At 42.7% G+C, this 12,294-nt stretch overlaps 2 protein-coding genes across 2 annotated transcripts; one reads left to right on the plus strand and one right to left on the minus strand.

The window, feature by feature from the left end:
• Positions 1 to 525: 525 nt before the first annotated feature.
• Positions 526 to 3,171, plus strand: ndufb4 (NADH:ubiquinone oxidoreductase subunit B4). Its single transcript, XM_026179711.2, has 3 exons — positions 526 to 811; positions 2,061 to 2,204; positions 3,012 to 3,171. The coding sequence occupies exons 1-3, from the start codon at positions 635 to 637 to the stop codon at positions 3,072 to 3,074; spliced, it is 384 nt and encodes a 127-aa protein (XP_026035496.1). The 5' UTR covers positions 526 to 634; the 3' UTR covers positions 3,075 to 3,171.
• Positions 3,172 to 3,576: 405 nt separating this feature from the next.
• On the minus strand, positions 3,577 to 11,490 carry hgd (homogentisate 1,2-dioxygenase). Its single transcript, XM_026179707.2, has 14 exons — positions 11,060 to 11,490; positions 9,811 to 9,882; positions 9,584 to 9,672; positions 9,375 to 9,480; positions 8,397 to 8,456; positions 8,220 to 8,311; positions 8,091 to 8,125; positions 7,880 to 7,959; positions 7,492 to 7,591; positions 6,420 to 6,544; positions 4,612 to 4,716; positions 4,395 to 4,521; positions 3,975 to 4,156; positions 3,577 to 3,893 (listed from the first exon to the last, which is right to left on the minus strand). The coding sequence occupies exons 1-14, from the start codon at positions 11,072 to 11,074 to the stop codon at positions 3,750 to 3,752; spliced, it is 1,332 nt and encodes a 443-aa protein (XP_026035492.2). The 5' UTR covers positions 11,075 to 11,490; the 3' UTR covers positions 3,577 to 3,749.
• Between the last annotated feature and the right edge of the window lie 804 nt (positions 11,491 to 12,294).

Consider the following 12,294-nt stretch of genomic DNA (forward strand, 5'->3'; position numbering starts at 1 on the left):
CATCTCCTCGATGAGTAGGTTTTTCTCCTGGACAACACGCTTATGTTGCATCCGGTGAAAGTCTCTGTTTTTTTGCACCCTCACCAGAGTCCCGGCTGCTGCAGAGACTGTACGCCTGTACTCCTCCATCTCCTTCAGAGCGGTTTTCAGCTCATTTTCCAGACGCTGGTTTTCAATGTGAACGAATGGGGTCACCATGAGACCCTCTTCCTCCAGCAGTCCTTTCTGCACCACCTCGTTCCACTCGGTTTGAAAACAATCGAGGGTTTCTGTCATGCCCATTTGGAAGAGAAAGTTCCGTAAAAAGTCAACTACGGCTGGTGGTTTGGATGTTCTGTTGGTTGAACTGGGCCTTGCACTGGCTTTTGCCCGGTCTTGGATGGCTTTCACCGTCGCTTCCAAGTCTTCTTCACCTTCTTTTAAACTCAATTCGTCTTCTGCAGAAATGTCTTCACATTTAAAGTCATCATTACTGTCAGGCGATGTGTCGTCAGCCACTTTCTCTTCACTTTCCTGCGCTGCATCCATTGCTTCGTTCAGCCAGAGTTTGACGTTGCTATGGTAATACGGCGCTCACTCAACGCGAGATTTCACAAGCTCGCGTTTCCACCGTTCCAGCAGTCATTAAACAATCATGGCGGACTACCGAGAGGCGCCCTTGGCCACTCGGCCAAAAACATTGGATCCAAACGAATATTTCAACCTTTCGCCGGAGCAGAGGCGTGCCGAAGAAGCCAGGGGTGCACTGCGAGCAAATCTGAAGCGCCAATATCAGCTGCAACTCAATAACCCGCACAGAAAAGAGCTCATTGTGAGTGGCTACTTGCTATTTAGCAATGTCACCCTTGAAAAGGGCTCAAGTTATTGGCCAGAATGCTAACGGGTAGCATTAGCGGGGCACAGCGGTGACTATGTATTTATCTAGTCTAAATTTTAGATAAGATTATAAACGAGACCTTCCACTCCATGCTAGTCACTACTGCATTACGAAGATCGTTTACGTCTTGGGAACCGTGCGCTGCAGTACAGATTGCTTTCTTCCTGGTGTGCTCTGAAAACTGACTGGTGACAGAAAAAACCCGACCCCCGCAGTGTTTTAAATTAGGGGGTCTCGTGATTCTGTTATGCTCCTAGGGAGCATTTCGCTGACATGGTTTGGGTCCACTTCAGTCTTTAGTGTGAGGGGTCATTGTATCCTGTAATGAAACATGTCTTTACAGCTTGGAGTAGCCCCCATCCGTTAGGCACCCGGTTCATTGAATGATTTCATCGTTATATAAAATAGTTTGAATCATATGCCATGGCCTTTGCTGTCACCGGACCCCAACCCAGCTCGACACTTATGAGAGATGGTGGGCCAGCATGTTATACAGCATGCTGGCCTGTTATACAGGTCAACCACAATCATCAAAACACAGTATAACCGAATATCATGTATAATATCTAATGACTTGAATCGCTACAGTGCAGGTTCTGCACTGAAACTTAAAGTCATAGCAGATGTCCAACCAAAGTAGCTGTAGCAGCTCTTCATGCTGACTTAGTTTGTCATCTGGCTGGATATACTTCAGTTCTTCCATAACGTCTTTATGGTACTCAGTGGTGTAGTTGGATTACCTCATTTTTCCATCTATACTGTGTGCTGTGATTGTTTTAAAGGCAGACATTTTGCTATGTTACTTTTACTGTTACATTTTATAATGGCTTTGTTCTCTTAAGTTCATGAAATTGACCAGCAAGCACAATACCAGTAAATTAAATGTACCAGTAAAGTAAATGTAAACTGTGTAATGTAAAATATGTACACCAGGATCTTTCTGGAAAAATGTCCTGTCCTTGAAAAATGCCCCCCCCCCCCCCCCCCCTCTTTTCTGCTGTTTCCTGAGTTTTCCCCACCTAATATAAAAGGTTTAAGTATAACAGATATTAATAATTTTAACGTCACTATGAGACTTTTAAATTTTGGTTGATTTGTTGTAAATATTGGAGTCTATTTTTCCGCTGTGAATTCTACATTTACATATGGTGATAAATGTCATTGCTTACTTCTGTCTGTACAGGAAGACCCTGCCTTGACACGCTGGGTGTACGCACGAGGCAATCCCTACGCACACTTCAGGCCTACAAACAAGACCTCTCTGCTGGGTGCAATGTTTGGAGTTGTACCTCTCTTTGCCCTCTACTACATCTTCAAGACAGACAGGGTATGAGACAAGAAACACTGTAGCCTTCTCACTCGCTGTCTGCTTGATCTTAATGGGTAGTTTAATCGGCTCAGCTGTGTTTTCTCATCACAAAAGTTTGTTGCGAGCTCTTGAACCACAATTTAAGCCCCACTGGCCCTCTTTAGGCTGTCTAAAGGCATGTGTGAGACTAGAAACTAGGAGTAAATTGCCAAGTATTGTTGGAGGTTAAAAAAATATCAATGCATTTATTGCAGGAAACAAAACAATTCAGTATTGATTACCTGGTTACTTTACACTGTTACAATAGTGGTCATTTTTCAGCCACTGTAATAATTTGACCATTTAGAGTATTTGATCTGGGTATTCATAAAATGTGATTTGGTGACAAATGCTGTCATAGAAACCTGAAAAGCTATTTAGTTGAAGATTGGGACTCATTATTCCCATGTAGGTGCACCGTTGATCTGGTTTTCTTTCTTTTGACACAGACCCGCTCATGTTAGAAATGAATGCTTCATCCAAAATGCTGCCTGCTTTCATTTTCTACCCCATTGTCATGGAGATTCACCGTCAAAGTCCTCGCCAATTGAGATTCCAGGGAGAATTTGGTCCAATTGTCACACTGCTGGGCTATCATATTTGTCCCAACCCCCCTTTTTTGGTGCTGGGAAGGGGGGGGAAAAGCTGCTTGAAAATCATAAAAAGCTCACTCATAAAACATGGAGTTTGAGAAAACGTCTGGAAGGTGATGAGGGTGAGGGCGATATGACTTTGTTTCTATGGAAACCGCACTAACCTATCATCTGTTTGTCATCTGTTTTACAGGATAGGAAGGAGGAGCAAATTAAGGCCGGTACCCTCGAGCGCAAGTTCAGTTTGTCATCTTGAGCCCGGGTGTAGAAAGACCCTCGTCCTGTGTGTTCTAGAGATGATGTCCATGTGTGTAATTATTATTAATCGAATAAAATTATATTGTCAAACCAGAGTTACGTGGCTTTCATGTGTGAAAGTACCATTTGCATGTCTGCAGTTATACACAGAGGCAAGGAGGATCTACTTGCAGACTGAAGGACTCGATTCCCCCCTCTCACATAAGTTCAGATTGGCACAGGAAAAGAAAATGCAAGACATGCTGATATCAATGATCCCCGTTTCACATAAAGCAAGACTATATATATAGTCAAATAAAGAAGCACTGCAGTGTCATTTAGATATTAAAGGATAATGGCAATATTGGTACAACAGTGGCATGAGGGGTAAAGACAGGGTCATTAGTGGTCCTACCAAACACCTCTCAGTAAAACAGAATGCTGGTCTAAGGTTGCCTCTTATTGTTCCTTAAATTTTGCAGTTATGTTTCTTAAAAATAAAAATACACATGTGACGACAATTTGGTTTTATACTTCTGTGAGAAGGAAATTACTTTATTCTTCCTGTTTATTCTGTCAACAGATCTACTCGGGGAACACAAATAAATCATTGGATTGCGAGAAGTGAAATTTTTATTTTGATATATTTATTTTTGATTCGTTTGCTCTTAATGCATTCTGAATCACTGGGTTTCTACTGTTTGCCGGGCTTCCAGTTGGGGTTAAAGTGGCTGCGTAGAGGTTCCCAACATTGGTAGTAGTTCTTGTCAAGCTTCTGGCATGTATGAAGACCCCACTTTGTCACCGCCATGCTGAAGGACGACTCAAACATAAAAGCCTGGTGATAGGAAAAAGCACGCTGTGATAAACGATACCGACTTGGTCATGTGTTAACCATATATATATTTTGTTTGTTTACCATGGTTCCCTCAGCCACCCTCTCAGGTTTGAGTTCAGCAGTGCTGTTCTTCTCAAAGCAGTCCACGTCCGGGCCATGCGGGGTCATTATGCTGTGGAGACTGGCCCCTCCTGGCTGGAAACCCTCCTCTTTGGCCTCATAATGGCCTTTGATCAGACCCATGAATTCACTCATGCAGTTACCTACAGTGACAAGCAGGAGGAGCTGTAACACAGCAGCGTCATGTGTCTAGTTTGCTGTTGAATGTGCCAGGTGTAACACTGATTTCCGCTAGATGGCCTTATAGGTCTGCAATGAAATCGGACAAAAGGAGACTATTGTGGGGTCTCCATTGAAGTGAGTCATACAGCAGGTGGTTTGTTCTCACCTACTGCCTTGACACAGGCTGGGTAAATGGATGTGTGTGTGCGTGTGTCTTACGGTGATAGTATGGTGGACGGAAGGTGTGGTCAGCCACACCCCACCGTGGGGGGAAGATGACAAAGTCAGCAATGGCAACCCCTGGTCTAGTGGATTTGGCAGTAAGCACAGTAAAGATAGATGGATCCTATATAGAGAGATCATAAACATGCGGGTGAGGAGCACGGCTTTTTGCATTCAAAAGTGCTATTGGCGTGTCCCTAAACTCAACTCTCACCGCATGGTCGAAGGCCACACAGTTGATAACCATGAAGTTCTTCAGGTTGTATTTGTAAGGCGTGTAGTTACCGTGCCAGGCGACCACATTGAATGGCGAGAAATCCTACGTGCAGAGCACAGAACAAAACAAATAAGAGGAGTCTACCCAAGCAACAAACACAAAAGGCTTTAAATTGAGCTTTTCACAGGGAAAACGGAACAATGAATAATGTCTTTGTAATCTTAAATTCCCAGAGAGAGTACTTCTTCACATAAAGAGAAAAAAACTGGTCATAATGAAAAGGGTTGATTGTGAAAGAGGGTGTGCTTCTTTCATCCTTTCTTCTCTTTCATTCCCCCCTTTTCTTTGTGATACGAGGCTCCAGGTATTATGGGGTAATTGGCTTCACAATCAAACTTTCCCAAACTTTGAGCATTTTGACGCTCGCAGCAGCGCAGTTATGGGGAGAGGGGAGCAGTGGGTGCAGAGATATTTCTTTATCTTGATTGTTAAAACCACAGCAATTTTATATAGTTTCTCTGTTCTGATAATGTCACTGCGAAAAAAGACATTCAACAGCAACTCTAAAATCAATATAGTTCATTACAACTCAAGCTGCCTCCATACTGACCTCCCTGCTCCTTTACACACAAGCTTTTCCACACACGAACAGCTAATACACACCAACGACGAATACTGGCAAATACATATACATACACAGATGCATTCACACACGCAAACATTCGTGACTAATGAACGCCGAAAACAACTTAACACACACTCAACTGACAGTAGTCGATGTACAAAGAGGCCTTCGGGAAATCCAGTGCAGGTAATTTCTTGGACATTCATCTGTGATAACTCCACTACATTCGATTAAAATGAAGGGAGGAAAATGGAGGCGAGCGAGCACTTGCGCGCACACGCACACAAAACACAAACATATTGGTCCAGTCAAGCAAATAATAAGTTAATTTGAGCAATTTCGGCACTCTGCGGGGGAACAAAACAGCAGGACCAGGCAGGAGCGGCAGCATCTTCCCTTATACGAGGCCTCCACCGCCCCATCTTATTTTCTTACCCCTGCAACCTCTCTGGTCCACTCTCTGGGAAGAGCATATAACTGGTGGCAGATACTCAAGCAGAAGCAGAGAGGAAGATGGGAAGAGGTCTGTTTTGCTTCAAAAAAAGAAAAGACAGTATCTTGCCCTAGTGTACTTCCTATGATGAATAATAACAGTGTGGTTTGACATGGTTTCCACGGTTACAACCCCCCCAACCCCCACCCCTGACAAACCTCTCCTCCCACCTCCTCCCTGCCTCAGTAAAAAACCTCCTGTCAGACATTATGTGTCGATCCAATTATGCGCCCAACAGGACATTTCGGGAGGGGGAGGATCATTCCCCGGCTGAAATATGTTGAAATTAATGCTTAACTTGAAAAAGGTTTTTTCCTACAAAGCAAAAGCTTCACAGGTACACTGTCTGCAGCTCCAGAATGCCTTAACTAATTATGAGTGATTAAGACTCATAAGGGAGTCGAGGCGGAAACCTGCTGAATGGATAACAGCTAATGCTTCGATATTAAATCATCAGGGATGGCAATTCAGTCGGCAGGAGCAGCTAATGGATCATATGCTTCACTTGGACAGTTTCCTGTTAGTCACTGCGGCAGTTCAATGGCGTTCACTGAAGCAGACACAAAACTAAATAGGGTAATAGGGCAAGTAAGCCATGTGTGTATGTGTGTGTGTGTGTCCCTGTCAGACCACAGGTACACGTGGAAGTACAGTGATACAGATAAAGTTGTGTGCAACAATAGCCACCTGTTGGCATGCAAACAGCTTCCCCTGGTATTTATTGATGACGGTGTAACCAGTGGGCACTTTGCGATCTTCATACCATGCAACCGGACACAGGAAGTCTCTCGGGTTAGCCAGACCATTGGCTCCTGCAAAACACACGCAAAGTGTCAAAGTAAAGGCAGTGTAGGCATAACCATGATGACAATGATAACAATAAAAAAAATAGGAAACAATTGGGGGTGACAGATCATGTAATCACAGGTGGTTTCATGTAGTTAAGGTGTTAGCTTATTTAGCAATTTAGCTGAGCATTTTTTTGATATTTTAACTATTTGGAGATTATGTATTGGAATTTCAGGAGCAGGACCACGCCTCCAAACACGCTGTCGTCTATATAGGTTCACCCAGTTCTGCAAGCTGTTCATTCCCGTTTACCTCCCCCACCCTCCCTGCCTCCTTGTTTTCAATTCTTTAACTTGTTCATTTCTATTTGGTGCACGGGGGTCTGCCAGGGCAGGGAGCCATCACCACTCCCCTTCGAGGCCTTCCCTCAAGCCATGTCAAAGCATTCAGCTTTACCTACTAAAACGCTGTCCAACCTAAAGTGAGGACGTGGGCCCAGCTAGTGAATAAAGGTAAAATAAAGATTAAAACAATTGTAGGTGCGAATACATTTAATGATAAAACATTATTTTTAGAGCCATGATGCTTTGTCGGAAAGCCAAAACATCTTTGGTGGGTGCAAGAAATATTTTTGTTATATGTAGGAAGACACAGAAATCACAAGCTAGTCACTAGTTTCCTAAATATCTAACAGCAATATGCTGCTCAAAGAAGGATTTTGTGTTGTTGTTGCTTTTTATATGTACTCTATAAACAAAACAGCAGATGTTAATCTCCTTAATAAAATTTCTAAGCAAGATTTATCCTCTGAGCACAGAGTGAGTTACGCAGAGAAAAGTGTGAACAGTTTTAGACATGGACATTCTGTTCCAAGACATAGATGTAAAGGAGCTTGGTGAGCACGTTTCAAGGAAAAGTGAAGACAAAGACGTATGCTGCACTTATATAGACTCACAAATATCATACAAACCTATTGGGCCAAGGTCAGGCAGTTCAAAATGGGCACCATACACCTCGAGTATGTAGCCTCTGGTTTCCCCAAACACATCCACACTGAAGCGCATCCCTTGCTAAAAAAAAAAAAAATGTGAAAAGTGGCAGTGAGAGGAAATTTTGTCCTATTAAGTATCAACTGTGTGCTGTTTCAGTTCTGAACGGACTTTGAAAAGCACACGTGCTGCTGTCCAGGTGGTCAGGCTTTCGGTAGCTTAAAACCTCTTTTCCACCGTCGCTTATTTTTGAGGTCACTTTCAAAAAGCACCAAACAATGCCTTTCTAAATATGGTAAGTGGGATGTTGGGGCAGACACAACGGCAGATTTCTTTGAAAACAGGGGAAATGGAAAACATACAGCCCACCTGGATGACACAGATCTCGTTCGGCTCGACCATCATCTTCCCAAACTCTGTGGTGATCAAGATCTCTCCCTGCTGAGGGACTGCGCACACAAACAGACAAAGAGAGACACAGAGAAAAGAAAATTTGAACAAGAAGGCAGGCTGATGTTTGAGCTATCATTGTTCTTATGATAGATGACAGCGAAAACAACAACAGCGCTCCTTTCCTCACCAATCAGAAAGTCTCCGTCTGAGTTGTTGAAGCACCTGGAACAAGAATAAAATAAGATCAAAGGAAGGCTGGAAATGTTTTTCATCAATAAAAATATATCCTTTCGTCACATAATTTATACATTCTCACCTGTCGACCATGGAGGTGTTACAGGTGTACACGTGGACGCCAATGCCATTACGAGATTTGGCATCTCCAGCACCGCAGACAGTATGCAAACCCTGAAATGTGGAGAAGGACGCAAATAAAATCAGATGGAAATTTTCATAAAAATTCAAAATAAGAGAAATAATTAGCTTGACTTACAGCCACAAAGTCCACTTTCTTCTCTGTAGCTTTGGGGATGGTGAATGGCAGCCATCGAAGCTGTGAAAGAAACCTCAGAGTCAGAATCTGCACTGTAACAAATTTTTACTGTAAAATTATAAGAACCACCATTATTTCACCGTGGGCCTGCTTTACAGCTTCTTTAAATATGTTTGTTTTTGTTACTTACTAGCTTGCTGTTTATATTTATTTCCCAGCTATTAGTATTTACAGTATTTACCTCTATTTATGAGTAGCAGTAGATTGCTTTGCAAAATACTAACTTTTACTTGAAGTGGTTCGTTGTAGTGTACCTATTGTGCACCTTCAATGTATTTAAAGAAATCAATCTATGGAAAATATTTTCTAAATAAGTTACTATATATAAATATATCTACTGTTTATTAATAATAATAATAATAATAATGGATTGCATTTATATAGCGCTTTTCGAGAACCTCAAAGCGCTTTACAATTCCACTATTCATTCACTCTCACATTCACACACTGCTTCATCATTGCTTTTCGTAAACTTGTCTGAAACAGACAAACTTGATGATGATGATGTCACGTACAGCATGTCGCCACCAATCACAGATTTGAAATTTGTGGCTGTATGTGCTCTTATGTCGCCAGCATTTTTAATGGATTGAAACAACACTGTTACTTTTAACAGTGTGAAGAGCTTGAAATTGTTTCCTTGTCGAAAACATCGGTATAGCTTTGGAGGCTGTGTGGTAAATGTGAAGCTAAAGGCACAATACTGAAAATGAAGGGAATCTGCTGGCCCCCAAACAGTGTCATTTACCACAATTAAACCGCATCAATGTGAGGTTTAGAGAAGACAGTGCATAGATTTGGTTATGCTATGCTAAACTTTGTTATGGCTTCGGCTGAACATTAACCACACAGATGTAAAAGCGATGAAAGATTTGTAACTAAGCCCAAAATGAGCAGGGACTCCTTGTGTTGATATACCTGGTTAGGATCAGGCTCCACTTCGTTCCAGTTCTCTGTTAGATCTCCACAGGGAACCGAGGTGAATGGCTTGTGTTTAACAGATGGAAGGATGCGGTACAACCAGCTAGAGAAAGAAGAGGAAGGGAAATGTTTATTTATCCATATTGTCTGGGATCCATTTGGAGTCACTATAAAGTCTGATTTAGGTTTCAAACAGAAAAGGACACCTCCTCTTATTGGCTGGACGCGGGCAGGTGAAGGCAGAGCCGGAGAGCTGCTCGGCATAAAGGCCATATGGGCTGACCTGGGGATTATTCTGCAAGCACATGGAACATAAAAAAATGCTGTAATGTGTGTATATGTACACTATATATGGTGTTCAATTACCCTCATTTTCAACAATTAGAAAATAATGATGAATAAATAACAAAAGGAGCCCAGTGTGGGTTTTTACCTGTCCCTCGGGTAAGGATCCAGGACAGCGAGGGTCTTCAGATGAGAACTCGTTCCCGAAACCGCTCATGTACTGAAAGAGACAAACACACATCCAACACACAAATGGAGACAAGTTGAAGTGAAAAATAAAAAAATACATCATGCAGCTTCATTGTAATGCAGGATAAATGTGTTCATGCTGGTTATAATTAAACTTGAAGGCTTGTCATTAAGGCTTGTCTTTTTGTTAATTGTTGTCATATTGATTCACATTAGATCTATGATAAAACAAACTGCAGTTATGCCAAATTTCCCCCCTTGCAGTCATCCATTATTTTGTGTTATTGTGCCACAGAAACAGCCTAATTACACTTACATCCTCTGCAGCATGTTTTGATCAATGTTCCATCTAGGATAAGAGTGTTGTTCTGCATCTCGCCTGCACCTCTACTGATCGCGTCTCTTCTGCCACAGGAGGATCAAACTTGTCACAGTGTACACGCATCTTGCTGAGTCATTGTGAGTTTGCAAGAAAGCACACTCACAGACACAGATGGTTTCCATGTGTGCGTGATCATGTGCCAAAGTGCTTGTTGGAAGCTCCAGAGTGTCCCAAGTTGAAGGAATGCTTTACAAAGTCAGTTTTCTGTCCTCTTAAAAGTTTATTAGAGCTAGAGCAGCAAAGCTAGACTTGGCAATGATCCCAGCAGTCCTTGGATAGTTTGTTAACTATTCCACTATAGACAAAGCTTTGCATTTGAGTAGGTGTCATGACTTTGAAACCTTCAGTCAAATATTAAAGGTTCTATATAAAAAAAAAAAGTAATCTAAGCAAATGCCTACTTAATGCAGCCCATCACCATAATTCTGCAGCAATGGCAATAAATTGGAAAACTGGGGTTTAAAATCATGTTTTTGCAATTAAATTGAAGCGTTCCCAATGAAATTAAAAAAGATTTAGGCACTTCAAACCACATCTGGGCAGCTGCAAAATGCAGCGCTCTGATTGGTTGGAGGAAACGCCTCCCTTCAGTCTGCGGCCACAGGAGCTGTGGTGGCTTTAAGGCGCATGAATTTCACACATTCTGGTGCAAAACAAATAAATAAAAAATACAAACTTTTCTTCTGTATTACAATGATGATATAGTTCTGCACCCTAACTCCACATGCATGCACAGTCTGATAGTCGACACAGACGCAGCTCATAAGCGATAATAATTGAATATTTACACATTTAGTAACAGTTTTGCTTCGAGGAATTGTCTTACCTTGAGTCCAGCCATTTTGCTATGTGTCAGAACTTTTTCTGTAGCAGCTGTTGAGCGTTTCACAGTGGTTACGGATCGACTTGCAGTTTTCTTCTTAATGTATTCCCTTCGACTAAAATCCACTTCGGGGTGTCTGCATGTTGCTGTTTGGACAGACTGGGGAAAAGGGGCTGGGATTTATACGCTTTCCCAATCTGGGTTTAATTAGGCCTTGACTGGCTCTGTGACGTAACAGCTGGGGGACACGTAAAAGGGAAAGGACGGGTCGGATGGTCAAAGTGTGCACAAACAAGGGCCGGTGTCCCTGCCAGGACAAACAAGGACCGACTAAAAAGAAATTTGTGATGCAGGTAAGGAACACTGAGGGATTAAAGTACAAGTCATGGTTTTAAATGGCACAGCGATCCTATCACTGACAGCGCATACAGAGAAAAATGTATTGACAACACTTCGTTTTTAAGTGGGGCGTAACAACGGGTAGGCGGTCAGAAGCTTGCATCATACGCAGAACATATTATGCCAGAGTTCTCATTCTGCTGAAGTGGTGACCTCATGCGCACTACTTGTGCAAACACGGGCGCCATGCACATCCCCACGTCCTGCAAAGCGAACATCTGGGCAACAAGAGTTTGTTCAATGGCTTAAGGCCCCATATTTGCAGTGTAGCCCAATATTTAGCGGCATTGCTCAATCTGCGTGAATTGTTTAATATGCCATTGACCCCCGGGGCCCGCCAGTCCTGCAGATTTCAGTGTTTTCAGCACATTCGCCATGCTCAACACAATCTCACTTCTTGTTTCATGTAAAGTGGGTTATCATTCTTGTACAGCTACAATTAATTTCGTTTCCCTAAAACCAGGATTCGCGTCTGTTCAGATGACCTCTGCGCGCTGCAGCGAGCCCGTCGTTCCTCATAAAGCGAAAACAACAGCGCGAGGCCTCTAAAAGGCCTATACATTACTTCACGCAAAATTTATTCAGTTCATTTCTTGAAATAGGTGGTCAAACGAGGTGTGCCTAATGTCCCCCAGGCAGCATGTATCAAAAAGAATCAATTTCGCCTTTCTCATTCTTGCCTCGCTTCTCCCTGCTTGTCTATTTCTTTTCTCTTTCTGGAGGGGGGCGCTGGGGAAGGGTAAATGATGGCAATTCTCATAGCGAGGCGCAAATAAACTCGCCGCGGCAGAAGTAACTGTTCTCCGACGAGGCGTGCAGTCAGGCCCGGGCCTCCCGCT

Source organism: Astatotilapia calliptera, chromosome 9, assembly GCF_964374335.1.
Source record: "Astatotilapia calliptera chromosome 9, fAstCal68.1, whole genome shotgun sequence".
Taxonomy (NCBI): Eukaryota; Metazoa; Chordata; class Actinopteri; order Cichliformes; family Cichlidae; genus Astatotilapia; species Astatotilapia calliptera.

Excerpts from the sequence above, each read along its gene's own strand:
- ndufb4 (XM_026179711.2), top strand. The coding sequence starts at position 635 with ATGGCGGACTACCGAGAGGCGCCCTTGGCCACTCGGCCAAAAACATTG. Across the intron at positions 812-2,060 it reads CGCACAGAAAAGAGCTCATT|GAAGACCCTGCCTTGACACG; the intron begins GTGAGTGGCTAC and ends CTGTCTGTACAG. Across the intron at positions 2,205-3,011 it reads ACATCTTCAAGACAGACAGG|GATAGGAAGGAGGAGCAAAT; the intron begins GTATGAGACAAG and ends TCTGTTTTACAG.
- hgd (XM_026179707.2), bottom strand. Across the intron at positions 4,717-6,419 it reads AGCTGTTTGCATGCCAACAG|GATTTCTCGCCATTCAATGT; the intron begins GTGGCTATTGTT and ends CTCTGCACGTAG. Across the intron at positions 3,894-3,974 it reads GGGTGGCTGAGGGAACCATG|GCTTTTATGTTTGAGTCGTC; the intron begins GTAAACAAACAA and ends TCCTATCACCAG.